We start from the raw sequence: 15,191 nt of genomic DNA, 5'->3' as shown, positions 1-15,191 counted from the left end.
ACAGATCTTATTTACAATTATGAAGAGAAGCAAGGAAGTTGTTTCCACTGACGGGTAAAACTACAACTAGGGTGCATAGCCTCAAAATAAGGGGAAGCAGATTTACAACTGAGTTGAGGAGGAACTTCTTCACCCAGAGGGTTGTGAATCTGTGGAATTCCCTGCCCAGTGAAGCAGTTGAGGCTACCTCATTGAATGTTTTAAGGCAAAGATAGATTTTAGAACAATAGAGAAATAAAGGGTTATGTTGAGCGAGTGGGGAGGTGGAACTGAGTTCATGAAAAGATCAACCATGATCTTATTGAATGGTGGAGCAGGCTCAACAGGTCAGGTAGCCTAGTCCTGCTCGTGTTTCTAATGTTCTTATGACCAGAACTGCACACATTCCTCTGGCTGTGGTCCCACCAAAGTTCAACACAATTCCAATAAGACTTCCCTGCTTTTGTAAATGTGATAGAACACAGAGCTAGAAAAATCTTATTTCCACACAAAAATGCTAAAAACTATGGAATTCATTTCCAATGTTAATAACTGAGACAAAAACTATGTCAATAATCAATATTAAGTTAGCTAAATGGGTAAAGGAAGAGGGATTGAAGGGAAATGAGAACTTGGTGGGTAGTTATTATCATAATTATTTTTGCAATTAAAGGGTAACCAAAACAGTTGGTGAATGATCAGTTTCCATGCCGTTACTTCCATTAATTTCTTTAATGAGATATTAAACTGAGCCCCTTTCTGACTGCTTCAATTGATGAATGTTGTTGTTATCAAATGAAGATTAGAAAAATCTTCTGTATTTAAATGAAACCAACAAGACCAAAAAATAAATTAGCTATTCATTGATCTAGTTGCTATTTATGGAATTTTGTTGTTCAGAATTTGCCATCTGTGTTGTACACATAAAAATAGAAAATGTACTTTGGGTGGCACAGCGGCTCAGTGGTTAACACTGCTGCCTCCAAGTGCCAGGGACCCAGGTTTGATTCTGGCCTTGTGTGGAGTTTGCACATTCTCCCCGTGTCTGTGTGAGTTTTTTCTGGATGCTCCAGTTTCCTCCCACAGTCCAAAGATGTGCAGGTCAGGTGAATTAGACATGCTAGAATTGCCCATAGTGTTCAGGGATGTGTAGGTTAGGTGCATTAGTCAAGGGTAAATATAGGAAAATAATGTAGGGGAGTAGGTCTTGGTGGGTTACTCTTCAGAGGGTCAGTGTGGACTTATTGGGCTGAAGGACCTGTTTCCACTTTGCAGGGATTCTATGATGATTCTACTTGCTTGAGCAGCATTTTGGAGAATATTTTGAAGAAATGTGGCCCTGGTTTAAACATAAACTGCTTGTTGCTAGCCAACATATCTTAATTTTGCTAAAGCTATAAAACCAATTGCAGATTCCTTACAGTGTGGAAGCAGGCCATTCAGCTGTTTGAGTCAACACCAATCCTCCTAAGACCTCCTGTCCAATCCCCATGATCCTGCATTTCCTATGGCTAATCCACTTAGCCGTACATCCCTGCCTGGACACCCCAAAAGACAAAGGAATACCTCAACAACTGATTTTGAACAACTTTGAAGTGCTAAGATAGCTGATTGAGTAGTTTCATAACTCAAAGTGAATAAATTAAATAGGCATAACAACTTTAATGAAGGCATTTGCTGTCATGAAGAATTTTCTGCAAAATCATATAACCAATCGGTTACCTCTAACAGTGCCTGCATTGCGTAAATGTTAAAAACTTTTTGTCAGCACTGAAGTAAGACGAGTTTATGTTATTGAGTTCAAAGCTAATATCTAATTGATAAGGAAAATTATTAATCCAAGTGCTTCTGAGGGAGCCAGAGGGGCTATTAACAATTAAAATGTGTTATGGAGATATATCTGGGAGCCACTGTTGCTGCTGATGGTAAAGTGACAAGTGAAATTTCTTGGATCTAACCATTTGTACACCGGAATCACTGATTCCTCAACTTTCAGTGAAAGATTTGCATTTTCCACAGTGCTTTTCACGAGCATCAGTTATCGCAATGGACTTTACAGGTGATGTTGGGATGTAGGAAGCAGAGCAGTTCACTTGTATAGAAACTGTAATTTTGAAAGAATCATTTTTTTTTGGATTGTTGATTGAGGGTCAAAATACTGGAGGTAACTTCCTCGGTCATTTTTGAAATAATGCTTTGAATCTTCAGAAAACACGGAAGACAGCAGGCGTGGCCTCAGTTTAAACTCTTACCTGAACGATCTGATAATATAGTACTGGATAGCCAGACATGCTTTTTGTTGTTATTGTTTATTAAACTCCCGGCGTGTGAGTAATTTGTTTGTAGTTTTGAGGCGGGCGTGCTAGCATCTGAGAAAGGACTGACAGATCAGAGAGCAGACAGCGACGGTTAACATGCTATCGTGCTGACAACTGGAAACTGCTGCGAGTTAAGTCCGCTCTAAAGAAATATCAATAAAAAGTCACGTAAGCTATTCAATAATTTGCTTGCTAGATGGCAGTATTAACCTACAATTAGATTTATCTTTAGCTCGACCTTCCGACACACAAAAAAAGTCGCTGCAATGATGTTCTCTCACCACAAGAGGGTGCGACTTTCCCTTAACAACCTGCATCTTCGTTGCACTCCCAGAAACTCAAAACGCTGTTACTGGAGACTGGCTTGTATGGGAAATAAGATCCTTAGATGCATGTTATATCTGAGCAAACAACTGATCTGTCACAGCCAGTTGGACGGGTCAATTATTTTTCATTTCAAAAATGTCATTTAAGAATGTTTGTAGTCTTTTTTCCGCCTCGGTTTAGAGAAGACCTTTCCCTCAGACTCTTAGCAAGTTTAAGGACTTTCGATTAGGCCGAAACAAAGAGTCTAGTCCTTCGGATCTAGTAATTTCTTTAAGTCCAAACACACATAGAAATATCCCTTCACTGAATAATGAATCCAATTAGCTGCAAAAGAAGTGGAATGTGTCAACTGTGGGAAGACAGTGACAAAAATTAAACTAAGACAATTTAACAACATTATGATTAGATTCCCAACAGTGTGGAAACAGGCCCTTTGGCTCAACCAGTCCATAGCGACCCTCCGAAGAGTAACCCACTCAGACCCATTTCCCTCTAATGCACTTAACACTATGTGGCCAATTCACCTGACCTGTACATCTTTGGACTGTGAGAGGAAAGCCGGACAGACATGGGGAGAATGTGCAAACTCTACACAGACAGTCGCCCGAGGCTGGAATCGAACCCGGGACCCTGGTGCTCTGAGGCAGCATCGCTAACCACTGAGCCACCGTGAATGAATGCATAGGAAATAAACCAATTATTCAGAGTGTGGAAAGACATAGCGGTCCCCAAAAAATCTGATTCTGGTGTCCCAATAGTGATCACAACAATTACAACATGAGGTGGGGGCGGTATAGGCTGGGGTCACCGATAGTTGATTTGGTGATGGGTTGGAAAAGGAGATGCCATGACTAGTCAGGGGTAGAGGGCAAAACAAAAGGGAATGGTAAGATAATAGAAGGCGTAAGGGCACTGAAATGAAAAGGTAGAGAAATTATAAATCTGTATTGGGGGCTGGAGGGAAATGACCAGAGTGGTGCAGAAAACGATCGAGGTGAACTGGTAACTGCTGAAAATAAAGGTTGAAAGCGAGAAGTAGACCAAACATAGATGAATATTTAAGTAAAAGAAACGGTAACTACTTTAAAAACAAATGTAAACATGAGGCGGTGAAAAATATGTGCGGCCTAACTTCCTATTGTATCTCCAGGATAAAATACTAGATATGCATTACAGGTTCAGTTTGATCAACAATTTATGATAACAGGTAGTGATGGTGCGATATTTTTACCATGATCAGATACATTGCTTGAAGGAATGATTGAAAACTCAGGCAGAATCTGGGAGTTGCTGGAGTAGTGATTTCAAACAACATCCACACAGAGATACACACATACAGGAAAGGTTTCAAAAACAGATACACCAACATTCGCAAATACACACATTTACACAAATATACATAGATTCAAATAGACAAAGACATGCACATCAAAAAAGATACATTTTTACAAAGTTAAAAATCACACAACACCAGGTTATAGTCCAACAGGTTTATTTGGAAGCACTAGTTTTTCGAGCGCTGCTCCTTCATCAGGTGATTGTGGAGCACACAACCATAAAACACAGAATCTTATCAAAAGATTACAGTGTCATGCAACTGAAATGATATATTGAACAAACTTGGATTGCTGTTCAGTCTTTCATCTTTTAGAATGGGTTGCAGGTTTCTGTTCATTAATATGTAAATCCCAGAACTTCTTTTAAGTTACTTTCTTGAGATAATTTAAGGTTTTATAACAAAAGATGACATCTCAACTCAGACAATGCATTAAAGGTAAGATCAGAGTCTGTCTGTATCTCAATCTTGAATCAGACTGGTTCTAGTTCCAAAGTGGAATGTACAAAATCTTACATGTATTGACTGCCTCCAGATTGTGCATTTTTGAGTAAAATAGAATGCATCTGCAAATATAATTCTGCAAATACAAATTCACCCCATAGACTTATATGTATGTGTGCATGCGTGAGAGAGGGTGAGAGGGAGAGAGTGAAAGTGTGTGAGAGAAAAGAAAATAATGTAGTGGGGTCACCTGAAATGTGACATGAACCCAAGATCCCTGATTGAGGCCATCCCCATGGGTACCAAACTTGGCTATCAGCCTCTGCTGGGCCACTTTGCGTTGTTGGCTGACCCGAAGTCCACCTTGGAGGATGGTTACCCTAAGGTCCAAGGCCGAATGTCCCTGACCGCTGAAGTGTTCCCATTCTGGTGATTGTTGCACAGTGTCCACTCATCCGTTGTTGTAGCGGATTCCAGCCTCGGGCGACTGTCTGTGTAGAGTTTGCACATTCTCCCCATGTCTGTCCGGCTTTCCTCTCACAGTCCAAAGATGTACAGGTCAGGTGAATTGGCCACATAGTGTTAAGTGCATTAGAGGGAAATGGGTCTGAGTGGGTTACTCTTCGGAGGGTCGCTATGGACTGCTTGGGATACAGACAGACTCTAAGTTCACACCTTTAATGCATAGTCTGAGCTGAGAGGTCACCTTTTGTTATAAAACCTTTAGTTATCTGGAGAAGGTGACTTAAAAGTAGTTCTGGGAATTACATATTAATGAACAGAAACCTGCAACCCATTCTAAAAGATGAAATAATTAATAAAATTTCAGGTTTGTTCAATTTATCAATACAGTTGCATGACACTGTAATCTTTTGATATAAATTCTGTGTCTTATGGTTTGTGCTCCACAACCACCTGTTGAAGGAGCAGCGCTCCAAAAGCTAGTGCTTCCAAATAAACCTGTTGGACTACAACCTGGTGTTGTGTGATTTTTAACTTTGTCCACCCTAGTTCAACACCAGCCCCTCCACATCATGGCTACACATATACACATCACATAAATACATACTCATGCACACATATACAAACAAACAAATGCATACACATCGGCACAGATATACAGACATATGCAGGTACACACATATCCACATAGAAATACAGACAGACACTCGTAAAAAGAAAGTGGTTCTCATAATCTTTTATCTTTGTGCATGGTCAATCTATTTTAATATGTTATTGTACAGTTTTCCCTGGGCAATTGGTATTGTTTATTCCCAAATGGAAATTAGCTCGTTGTTCGTATGTTGGGAAGCAATTTGTGTGTCAACACTCAGGATAACCGCAGATAATGTGTGGCTGTAGTCAGACCTACATCTTTTATTAGACAATTAGCCTAACAGGCTGCACAATCTTTAGCATCTCACAACTCCCTTCGTGAAACCATTCAAGAATGGCATATAGCAAACACATGGAGTCTGTCACCATCTGTATCTGCACCAGGTAGTTGACGTTTGGGCAGCAATAGAGACCTCCTTTTAAACTCTCAGAAAAACAATGTTGTGTGATTCTGAGCAGTATCTGCTCCAATTCATCTCGGCTATGCCCCGTGAAAGCAAATTGGGTTATCTTGTTAAACACGCCACAAACGTGTTTACCACCAGCATTGTCCCCTCCTCATTTCTCTCTCCGAGATGTCTGGGCAGGAAAATTCAAACTGAAGTTAATGGAAAAATAATCAAATTTAGACTAGGTCAAATTTACATTTGATTAATTAAAAATATGGAGCCCCGCCCCCTCCAGACTCGCATAAATCACATTGGCACAAACTGTAGAATTTTACTCATGAAATGCGTGTAAGACTTTATGGTACACATACAATGTCTTCCCGTCTCTACTTATATCTGCTGTAAAGATGTGGCTTTGAAATGTCAGATCTCGGGTTGCTGTAGAGCTACAGAGATAAAGCTGCATCTTCTACTGCGTATACATTTTTTTTAAAAAAGGGGGTGCTTGCTTTAACGTGTTAAATTTAAAAAAAAGGGACAGATGACAGCGTTAAGAATCACATTCTTATTGAATAGCGTTTGTCTCACACAACCTGTCACATCCTATCTTTTTACTTGGCAGCGAAGGGGTTTCCAAACAAAAGTAACACGTGCTTTCACGAGCTATGGGCAGCAGCTTGCTTAGACACCGTTTTCCTATCTTGATTTATTAGAGGCGTATCTCTCTGTCTGCATCTCTCTCATTTCGCTCCTTTGTGACGAGCGTGTCGCTCTGCAGCAACCTAAATCAGCAGGTAAATGGATCTCGCCAGGCGGAGGTCGATGTGAACAAGCTGCGAGATATTTTAAACCCATTCCACTGAGGATTGTCTCCAAGAACCCCCCACCCCAGACGATTCAAAAAGATTTTAGGTAGCTGAGAACTAGAGAATTCGGGACAAGTAACAACACATGCAATGCAATGCCTGAGCAGACCTGGAATAACCCGCTGGTGTCCTCTCTTGGTTACACTGTGGAGTCAGTCTGTTTCCCTCTCCTTATGTGAACTGAATACAAATGGGGAAGAGGTCCACATGGAATTGGAAGGATCTGAGTGTCCCATCATTGCTACTGCGCGAGAGAGCAGGTTGTGCAGTGATTTGAGACTGGCCCCACCGCTGAAACTGGATTGCCTATTCTGAGAGTTTGAGTGTGTGTATGTGTGTTTGCGTGGCGGGGTGTTTAATTTCAACAGGATCGCACAATTTAGGCTTTCCGGCGAAGCCCTGACTCCAGAACATGCACAGGAACTTCCGACGGTGGATCCTATATGTCTTCCTCTGCCTGGGTTTCATCTATGTCAAGTTAGGGTAAGTAAAGAAATCAGAATTTTGTTAAAATTTTCAGAAATCTGGAAATTTCAACAAAACAGAAAACAATTAGAGCGAAATAGTTCAAAATCCTGTAATGTGCAAACGGGTGTGATTTCTGCAAACTGTATATACATTCTGGATCTCACTACTGAGGTGACTGAGTGACACACGTGTAAAAGAGACTTTTATTTGTTCCCCTTAAATATGACGTGAGCCACCGAATGAGCTTGTACAGCATCCCTTTCAAACATAATTTTTAAAAATGAATCACTCGATAAGAGATCTCTCGCAGTCGGTTTCCAAAGCATAGCGAATGTACAGGCCTGGGCAGAACCGTTGATGCTATCCATCATACATACGTGTTGAAATTATTTGACAACTGGTTTGTCTGCCCTCCTCTCATGCAACAGATTGGAGGCAAAAATCAAGTTTTACACGGGGAGAAACGCGAGCAGAATTTAAACACACAAAAAAGGCCGAATTTGTAGAAATGTGTTGACGTGCTGACACCTGCTATTCAGTGATCAGGCTTTATTACTGTCAGGCGGAGGTTTTAACTCAGTACACAGGTTGTGCGTTTATGAATATTTGCCAACTTGCCTGCCTCTGTGCCCTTATTAGTTGCAAGGCTGAGTTGTATTTCCACATTCCTCAGCACTAACCCAACAGTCCCGGTTTGTTAGAATGCGCTGCTACCTGTTATCCCCTCTGAACTCAAATACTTTTGGCGCTACATAGTTGTGGGATTTTGGATGAGGAATGCACAACTTTTTTTTCCCCCGACTCTGCTAAATCCCGTCTCTTATAAAGAGATGACAATGCCTCTGGGATTTGGAGGGGTGCAGTCCGAGGACAGGGATGGAGGAAGGAGGGGATGGGGGGCTGAAATAGGTGTCCGGTTAGTTCCCTAAGAATTCACATCGAGTGGAAACACTGCGAGGAGGCAAGCCAATTAAACACACAGCGTAACGACCCGATTCAAGATCAGAACAAAAACCTCCCAATTCCCACTGAAACCCACGCTCTAGATCCCAGGGGAATGTTTGGATTTGGGAGATTAGTTCAAACTTTGCCGAACAGGTCAGGGTTTGCGAGCCACCGCCACGCCTATTCGCTGACCTGGAGAGCACAGGCTCTCTTCTTGTTGGCAAACCAAGCCTTGTCGGGAACAGCTCCGAAGTTACCTGGATTAGACGGAATGACACGAGCGGAGCCGGTCGGAGTTGGATTTGCAGGAAATTCGATTGGAAAGCTACGTGGTCGGGCGAGGTAGCGGCGGATCTGGGTGGATGTTGCGGCGTTAACAGGTGTATGCTCCAAGGGGAACCGTTTTCAGAAGGGGCAAAGCCCAGGGTGGGGAGGCAGAGCTGACATTTGTGGAATTGATGTGATAAGTGTAGGATTGAGACCCTGTCATTTACCTCCTTAGAGGCGTTCTTTTAGCGGGTGGGAGGTATATTCAGGCCAGTTTAAAGTTTTGGGCGGTGCATTCCGTGCACCATAAGTAGGATATCCTGATTTCACACTTCCAATCGGAGAGCCACTTAAAGACATGGGTTGAAATATTTCCCCCGGATGGTGACGTCCATGTTACCTACAGCGACACTCGAAGTTTAGTCGGATAATGTGACCCAATAGCTGCCCAGAAGATATCTTCAAAGCAGATGAGCTTCCCATGTTGGTTGCTTTCTGAAGTTGAATGTACACAAATGGGTCTTTATACAACGCGCCATTTTTTTTTAGGAATCACTGGCGATACCACAAATTATGGCGCCCCGAGAATATCGCTCTAAATCTATGCTGGCGTGTACTCGATTTATACAGTACACAGAAACCCGTGAGCAGACGCGAGTCAGGAAACATCAGTTAAGTGTATTGTCATATTTAGAGAGGGACTAGTTTCCCACTCGGTTCATTCATTATGACGTCTATCTCTCAAAAGGAAATTTAACCCTCCTGATACTGCACTACTCGGGTAAGTTTATATTTTCATTGGCCGGTATAATCCTGTTCGTTTAACAGGGTTCATTCCATCAGCAGCAGCCACTCAGTTCACACAAACTGCCAAGAGATTATCAATCAGAAAGTTCTCAACATAAAGGATGGGAATTTTGCCTTTTAACGAATACCATGCAGGGAATGTATTCAGGTATCGAACTGGTAGCTCCCAGCACGTTTTAAAAACAAAACGAATCCTCACGTCAAACCAATTAACATCTTATTTTAAAAATCTTTACATTCTAGATTTTGGTCAAAAATTGAGACGTGAAAATGTCTGACCCTTAAAAATGTCCATTTTCTGTTTCAAACTCCCAGCATCCCTGCCATTTTTCTAACGGATTTCGACCAAAAAAAACCTTTTGGAACCAGTCAAAGCGGATGGCTCATGCAGGAACACGCGGCTTACTATATGAAATAATTGACAGACTATGTCTCCCCCCACCCACCCCCTCGTCTCCCCCCCCCCCCCGTCCCCATCTCATTTTCTAACCAAGTAGCTTACGGGACATAAACCAGCTTTAGCAGTTCTAGTCCCGTTGACTTTCGAACGAATAGTCTTATTCTCAGGAATACTCAATTCTTGGGATAATTTGGTCATGAATCAAGCTGCTTTTCAAGCGCGCTCTTTCCGGAGGGACTTTGTTGGACTGTCTTTAAAGTGGCTGTAATCAGTAAAAATGAAAATGTCGCTTAAAACTATTTATTGGTCATAATGAGCCCAAATTAATTGTTTCGGTGTTTGACAAGAGATCAGTGAAACTAAGCAGATTAAACTCGCAATTAGGTTAGATTCTCCGACTACCTTAGGTGCACCTCAAACAATTGTACACAAAGCTCACTGTCTCTCTCATGCAGGTGTTTCACTCTGGGCATTGCCTGGAAAACGTCGATCATTTACAAACTGTAAAGTGACTTTAATGGACTTCATTGTTGTAGGTAATGGATAGCAAGGTCCTAGAGGTAATGCTAGCTAGTTCTGAGAAGGTGCAACAATGAAAATAGTTTCAACCATGTTACAATATTATTCAGTAATATGTTACTTGCCTAGCTTCTAAGAGACAATCAAATTAAAAATACTGTACGCGTTAAATCCAGCTGCAATCACACCTGGGCGAAAGTAATTCCAGAAATTGTGCCTCAAATCCCCAAGGCTTACTAACAACAAGAACGAACAGGAAGATACGAGTTATTTGGAAACAAAACAAACGTTCCTCTAATGAGCAGTTGAGGGAGTAGTTCTACCTCAAAGTTCTATTCGGCGATGGATGAACGTGGTGTAAAGAAGCAGATTCCTCGTCTATTAGACCAGGTGTTGAACTTCAGTGGCAACTTCCGGTGGGCCCAGAAAAAATATGTATCTATATTACAGACTGACAACAGATTGCAAGAGCATCTATCAATTGTGACCTCGTAACCTCAAGGGCAGTAAATTAACGATTGACTGTCAGTGCAGTGAATTAAGCAATCACTAAAGCTTACTCCCTAAAGTTCTCTTCATCTTGGTGCCCTACCCAAGCCACGACTTTTATCGTTATGTCAACATCATCGTATATAACCTGTCACCATTTAAATAGCTATTATTTTAATGGTACAGTGTGCATTTCCATCATTTGTATTTTTAGTATTGTCAAGAGTTGGCTTTACACCAGAGTGAAACTTTAATTAGTTAAAGTGTCCACATCATGCTAGATGATACCAACAATATCGTTACTCTCCATTAATACTGCAGTTAGTCTCTCTGAACGAATAGTAAGTCAATTCTGGAAAACAGTGTGTTACCTCTCCAGCACCCCTCTCGCACTGAAACATTCCATAGGAGACGAACACTGCCTTCACACATCAGACTAAAATACAGTGTTCGAGTTATACCAGTCACACATAAAACTTAACCATTCGACTTTTTAACTGCAATACTTGACCTTCACTAATCTACGCCAATCCATCACTCGAGGTAAATAGTATAGTGTAATTTCGCAAGGGCGGGGTATCATTATGAGAAGTGCACCGTTAGATCACAAGTTTGCTTTTAGAAGTGTGTTCCCGCCGTGTCTCATCCTGACGAGAGAAGCGCGGAATGCTCAACTTAATGTTGTCCCAATGCTGGTTTAGAATAAAACATTCGTGAACTGTCTATTTTTTTTAAAAAATCATCTTTTTTTTCCTCATCAACCACTTCGGAGGCGCTATGACACACTTCTAGAGCAGGTGGGACTTGAATCCGGATCTCCCATTCCGAGGGTAACGATGCTACCATTGTACCACAAGAGTTGTCAATAACCCAATACCATTAAAAACGTAACCATATTCTACTAATTTTCATTTAAATGTTAAAATTGGCTCCGTGCCAGTTGGGCTAAGACAACATGACCACCCTCTCAAAATAATCTCCGAATTTTAATTGGTTCAGATCAACCCTTTCAAATCATCCGGCCACAGTGCCCCGTGCAATAACTTGATTGAAACCCACACGGGAGCTCGGGAAAACAATAAGGTATCGCAGGTGTGGAGATACCGCGGATAACTGTACTGTTGGTATTAATTTCTGTTTCAGTACAAAGTCAAGTATGAAGTGTTAGAGTAGAATCTGATCAATAAAGCTTGTTAAATTTTCACTCAGAACATCTCCGGTCTCGCATGTTGAGATCTTTCTTCTAAGTCTTGGTTAACTCGTGCTCGACTACAGGCTCGGGGGTTTGGGCTGCACTGCAGGATGGGCTGTTCTTGGGGTTTTTTGGCTACACTGGAGTCTTGGTTCTAGTCAGAAGGGCTTAAAATCATACTTCACTACCGAATAACTTTGCGCATTTCAGCTTAGTCCTGTCCCAATATCTAATTTTGAATGTTTGGAAAATGCGGACACTCTCCGGCTCTAAATGCTTTAGACGGTTTAAACAGCGTATGCTCTTGTGTCGCTGTCACAACTCCCATCTCCCAGCACCGCGCTGAAGTTAGAAAGCCCACTGCGTGAAACCACAATTGGCGGGCACTGCCCCTAACCCAGCCAAGTGAAAACCTCACGCTCCGGGTTATTTTTAATCAACCTGCTGAACTCTCTTCTGAAAACTCCGTTGCAGACGTGGTTTCGAGTCCAAGAGGGAGACGTCACCACTGCCCCTCAAGTGCAGGTTTGTACTGAATTTTTGCATCGCCTTTAGGATGAAGCGGCGTTATGGTGATGCCATGGTCCAGTCCAAGAGAACAAGGCATTTTTTGGGCAAGGCAACGTAACGAATGCTGACGGAGCTAGATTGGTGCGTCAGGGCCGTGGAACCAACCTCTTAATATTTGATATGTTCGCAAAAATATTTAAGTTGACAAAATCCTTGGGTGGTATATCACCTTTTTAGCGCCAAGGTTTCAATCAGGTGTCGGCCCTTCAGGAAGTGCGAGTCCAAGGCCTACTTGCCCCAGGGGTGTCACAATGTGCCTGAACAGACTGATTTTCTAATATCTACAGTCATGTTTTACTTATCTCTTGATATTGGGCTTCCGCTTAGCTGGCAGCAAGACGACTGGAATAACTAGGGGTGCTGCCCAGGGAACCCAATATTAGCAGCAGAACGTTCACATCATTCTTTAAAAGGTAGTGGTAACTTTTTAATATCACTACCTTATAATGAAGCAAATCAGACAGGTCCTATGTCGCTTCAGTTACACTGCTAAAATGACATTTTTACAGTAAGAAAACATTAAAATAAGCTCTCGTCCTCTCGGTTCTCCCTGTTTGGCACCGGTTAAACAAAACACTGACAAAGGTTACACGCTCTCCTTCCAAAACCATCCTTTCAAATTAAAAGATGAAGTTTATATTTCATGGAAGTGCTCCCCTGCCCCTAACAGCAACAATATTTTGCCAGTTCTTAATAACTTAATAATTCTTCAGAACTCAGCAGGTCTGGAAGGACCTGGGGTTCTGAAGAATGGTCAGGAGCGTTAACACTGTATTTCTCTCTGCACCGATGCTGCCACACCTGCTGAGCTTCTCCAGCATTCTCGGTGCTTGTTTGGCCAGTCCTTGTCCTAAAGGATTATTTTGTGGGTCGTGAGCTCTTTCTCCAAATGACTATACGTTCTAATGGCCTCACCACCCATTGTGTAAGTGATGTATGCGCTATTTAGTGTACTCCCCACTGAAAGCACCTGTCTCGTGAAACTGCGACTGTAATACCTACTGTTGGCGCTACTGTATATGCCTACACCAGGAGTACTGAGTCTCCAGGACCTGGATTACGTTCACCTAAGGCTATCAGTACAGTCAGTGGAAAATGGTTCAAACATGATAATATTTTGTGTTTTGAAATTCAGTTGTATTATCAATTCTATGCAGTAAAATTAAGACAAATATCACATCGCAAGGCTTCTTGCCCCATAACTGGCCTTTTACTGATCACCGAATATCCAAGACGGTCAAATCAATGCCGTCCGCCACACGTCAATGGCTGCAGTAATCGTGGGTGGATGGATTTACATACAGAAGTTACATTCTTAAGGCTCTGTCTTCTTTTACGAAGATGTGTTGAATTTAATATTACCGACCAAACGAGGTACTTGAATAAGATTAGGATGCCATGTTTTGGAAAAAGTCTTTAAAATAACGTGTGACTATTTAAATGAAACCCTCCACATTGCAGTGTCCAAAATAACATTACTGAACCCAATGAAACTGGTTGCCTCTTTATACATGGCTAGGTTCGTTGTATTGTATCCTGGACCCATGGCTAATCACTAATTTCCCTTTAAAATGTGAGGAAGCTGTGTATGGAACTCGCCTAACTGTCTATCAGCAGATCTGAGCAATTTTCATTGTCATTTTTGCCCCATTGTGATTTGAAAGGGAGTGGGCGGATTGCAGTGGCTGGGATTAGCCTGTCTGCCCAATTGCAACAGGCGGTCTCCTGAGAGCAGATGAACTCTCACAAAACACTCAACCATTCGAACCGCAACTCCGAACAACTGCAAGCCCCTGCTCCGTCATGAAAGAGAGGCAAAAACACCAGCTTAGCGTCAAGACACCGGACAAGACTAACTACCGAGGACTTAAACAAAGACCCAGCGCACAAATAGCATCTAGCATTCTTATTCTAATAAAACAAACAAATCCCGTAGGAGCTGGCGCAAACAGCGAACATGATCATCTTTATATCCCGCAGTGTGCTGCTGTCAGTTTATTACCCGCAGATGTTTCTTATCCTCACCAGCGGAAGTTACCTGTAAGTCAGACAACCTTTTCTTTTAATGACTTAAGATTCTCGAGGATTTAAGTCGTACCTTCAGAGTTTGTTTTGGAAATGCTAATACTCGGGTTGGTGGGGGGGGGGGGGGTGCTCCGATTGCATTGTTTCTGTCTCTGGGTCTTTGTCGGACGCCCGGGTGTATTTATTTACCTGTATATTTACACTGCGGTATTCACACCACCAGCTGGTCAATTGGTTGCCTCTCCCCTCCACTTTAAATGTAGATGGCAAATAGCCATTTACTGTGCACTGGGGAAGAGGGAATGGCGAAATGCACAGGGCGCTGGTGGACTAGGAGGGCTTGGCCCAGCACCGGACTCCTCTCCAGGTACAGTACAGTGCACTGGAAAGTCCGGCTCACTTTCTGAGCCTGCCTTCAATCTCTCGCCCCTCCCTCTCTGTGTTCCCAATCTCACTCTCCATTTCATCCGTTTAAACTTAATCCACATGTTTTCTCTCTCTCTCTAGCCCAATTACATACTAACCCAAATCCTACAGAAGATCACTGGGTTTTTTTTCTTTCAAGGGAAGCAGACGGAATGCGAACTCCCGGGGACGGCAGTGAATGGTGGGAACGTGCTCTCTCGTTTAACCCGTTCGTTGTGTAGGCGCCCTGTTAACCTGGAACAGGATCACTTCAATGTCAACCTTTCCGTAGATTTACGTCCAATGCAACACAATGACCGTCTGTTCGG

At 42.3% G+C, this 15,191-nt stretch overlaps 1 protein-coding gene across 3 annotated transcripts in view; it reads left to right on the top strand.

The window, feature by feature from the left end:
• Positions 1 to 6,648: 6,648 nt before the first annotated feature.
• The window catches only part of LOC122559573 (protein Wnt-7b), an 80,560-nt gene continuing 72,017 nt past the window's right edge, over positions 6,649 to 15,191 (top strand). The window contains exon 1 of one of the 3 annotated variants that reach the window (XM_043709277.2): positions 6,649 to 7,258. In XM_043709277.2, the coding sequence (XP_043565212.1) occupies positions 7,188 to 7,258 (71 nt within the window). In that variant the 5' untranslated portion in view covers positions 6,649 to 7,187. Of the gene's footprint in view, positions 7,259 to 9,027; positions 9,127 to 9,767; positions 14,473 to 15,191 lie in introns of those variants that run through there. The other 2 variants (XM_043709273.2, XM_043709276.2) reach the window with 2 other exon arrangements.

The sequence above is a fragment of the Chiloscyllium plagiosum genome, unplaced genomic scaffold, assembly GCF_037043375.1.
Source record: "Chiloscyllium plagiosum isolate Xiang-an unplaced genomic scaffold, Cpla_swu_hap1 HiC_scaffold_19, whole genome shotgun sequence".
NCBI lineage: Eukaryota > Metazoa > Chordata > Chondrichthyes > Orectolobiformes > Hemiscylliidae > Chiloscyllium > Chiloscyllium plagiosum.
Note: the sequence above shows the minus strand (reverse complement) of the source record. Positions and strands in the feature narration are given on the sequence as shown.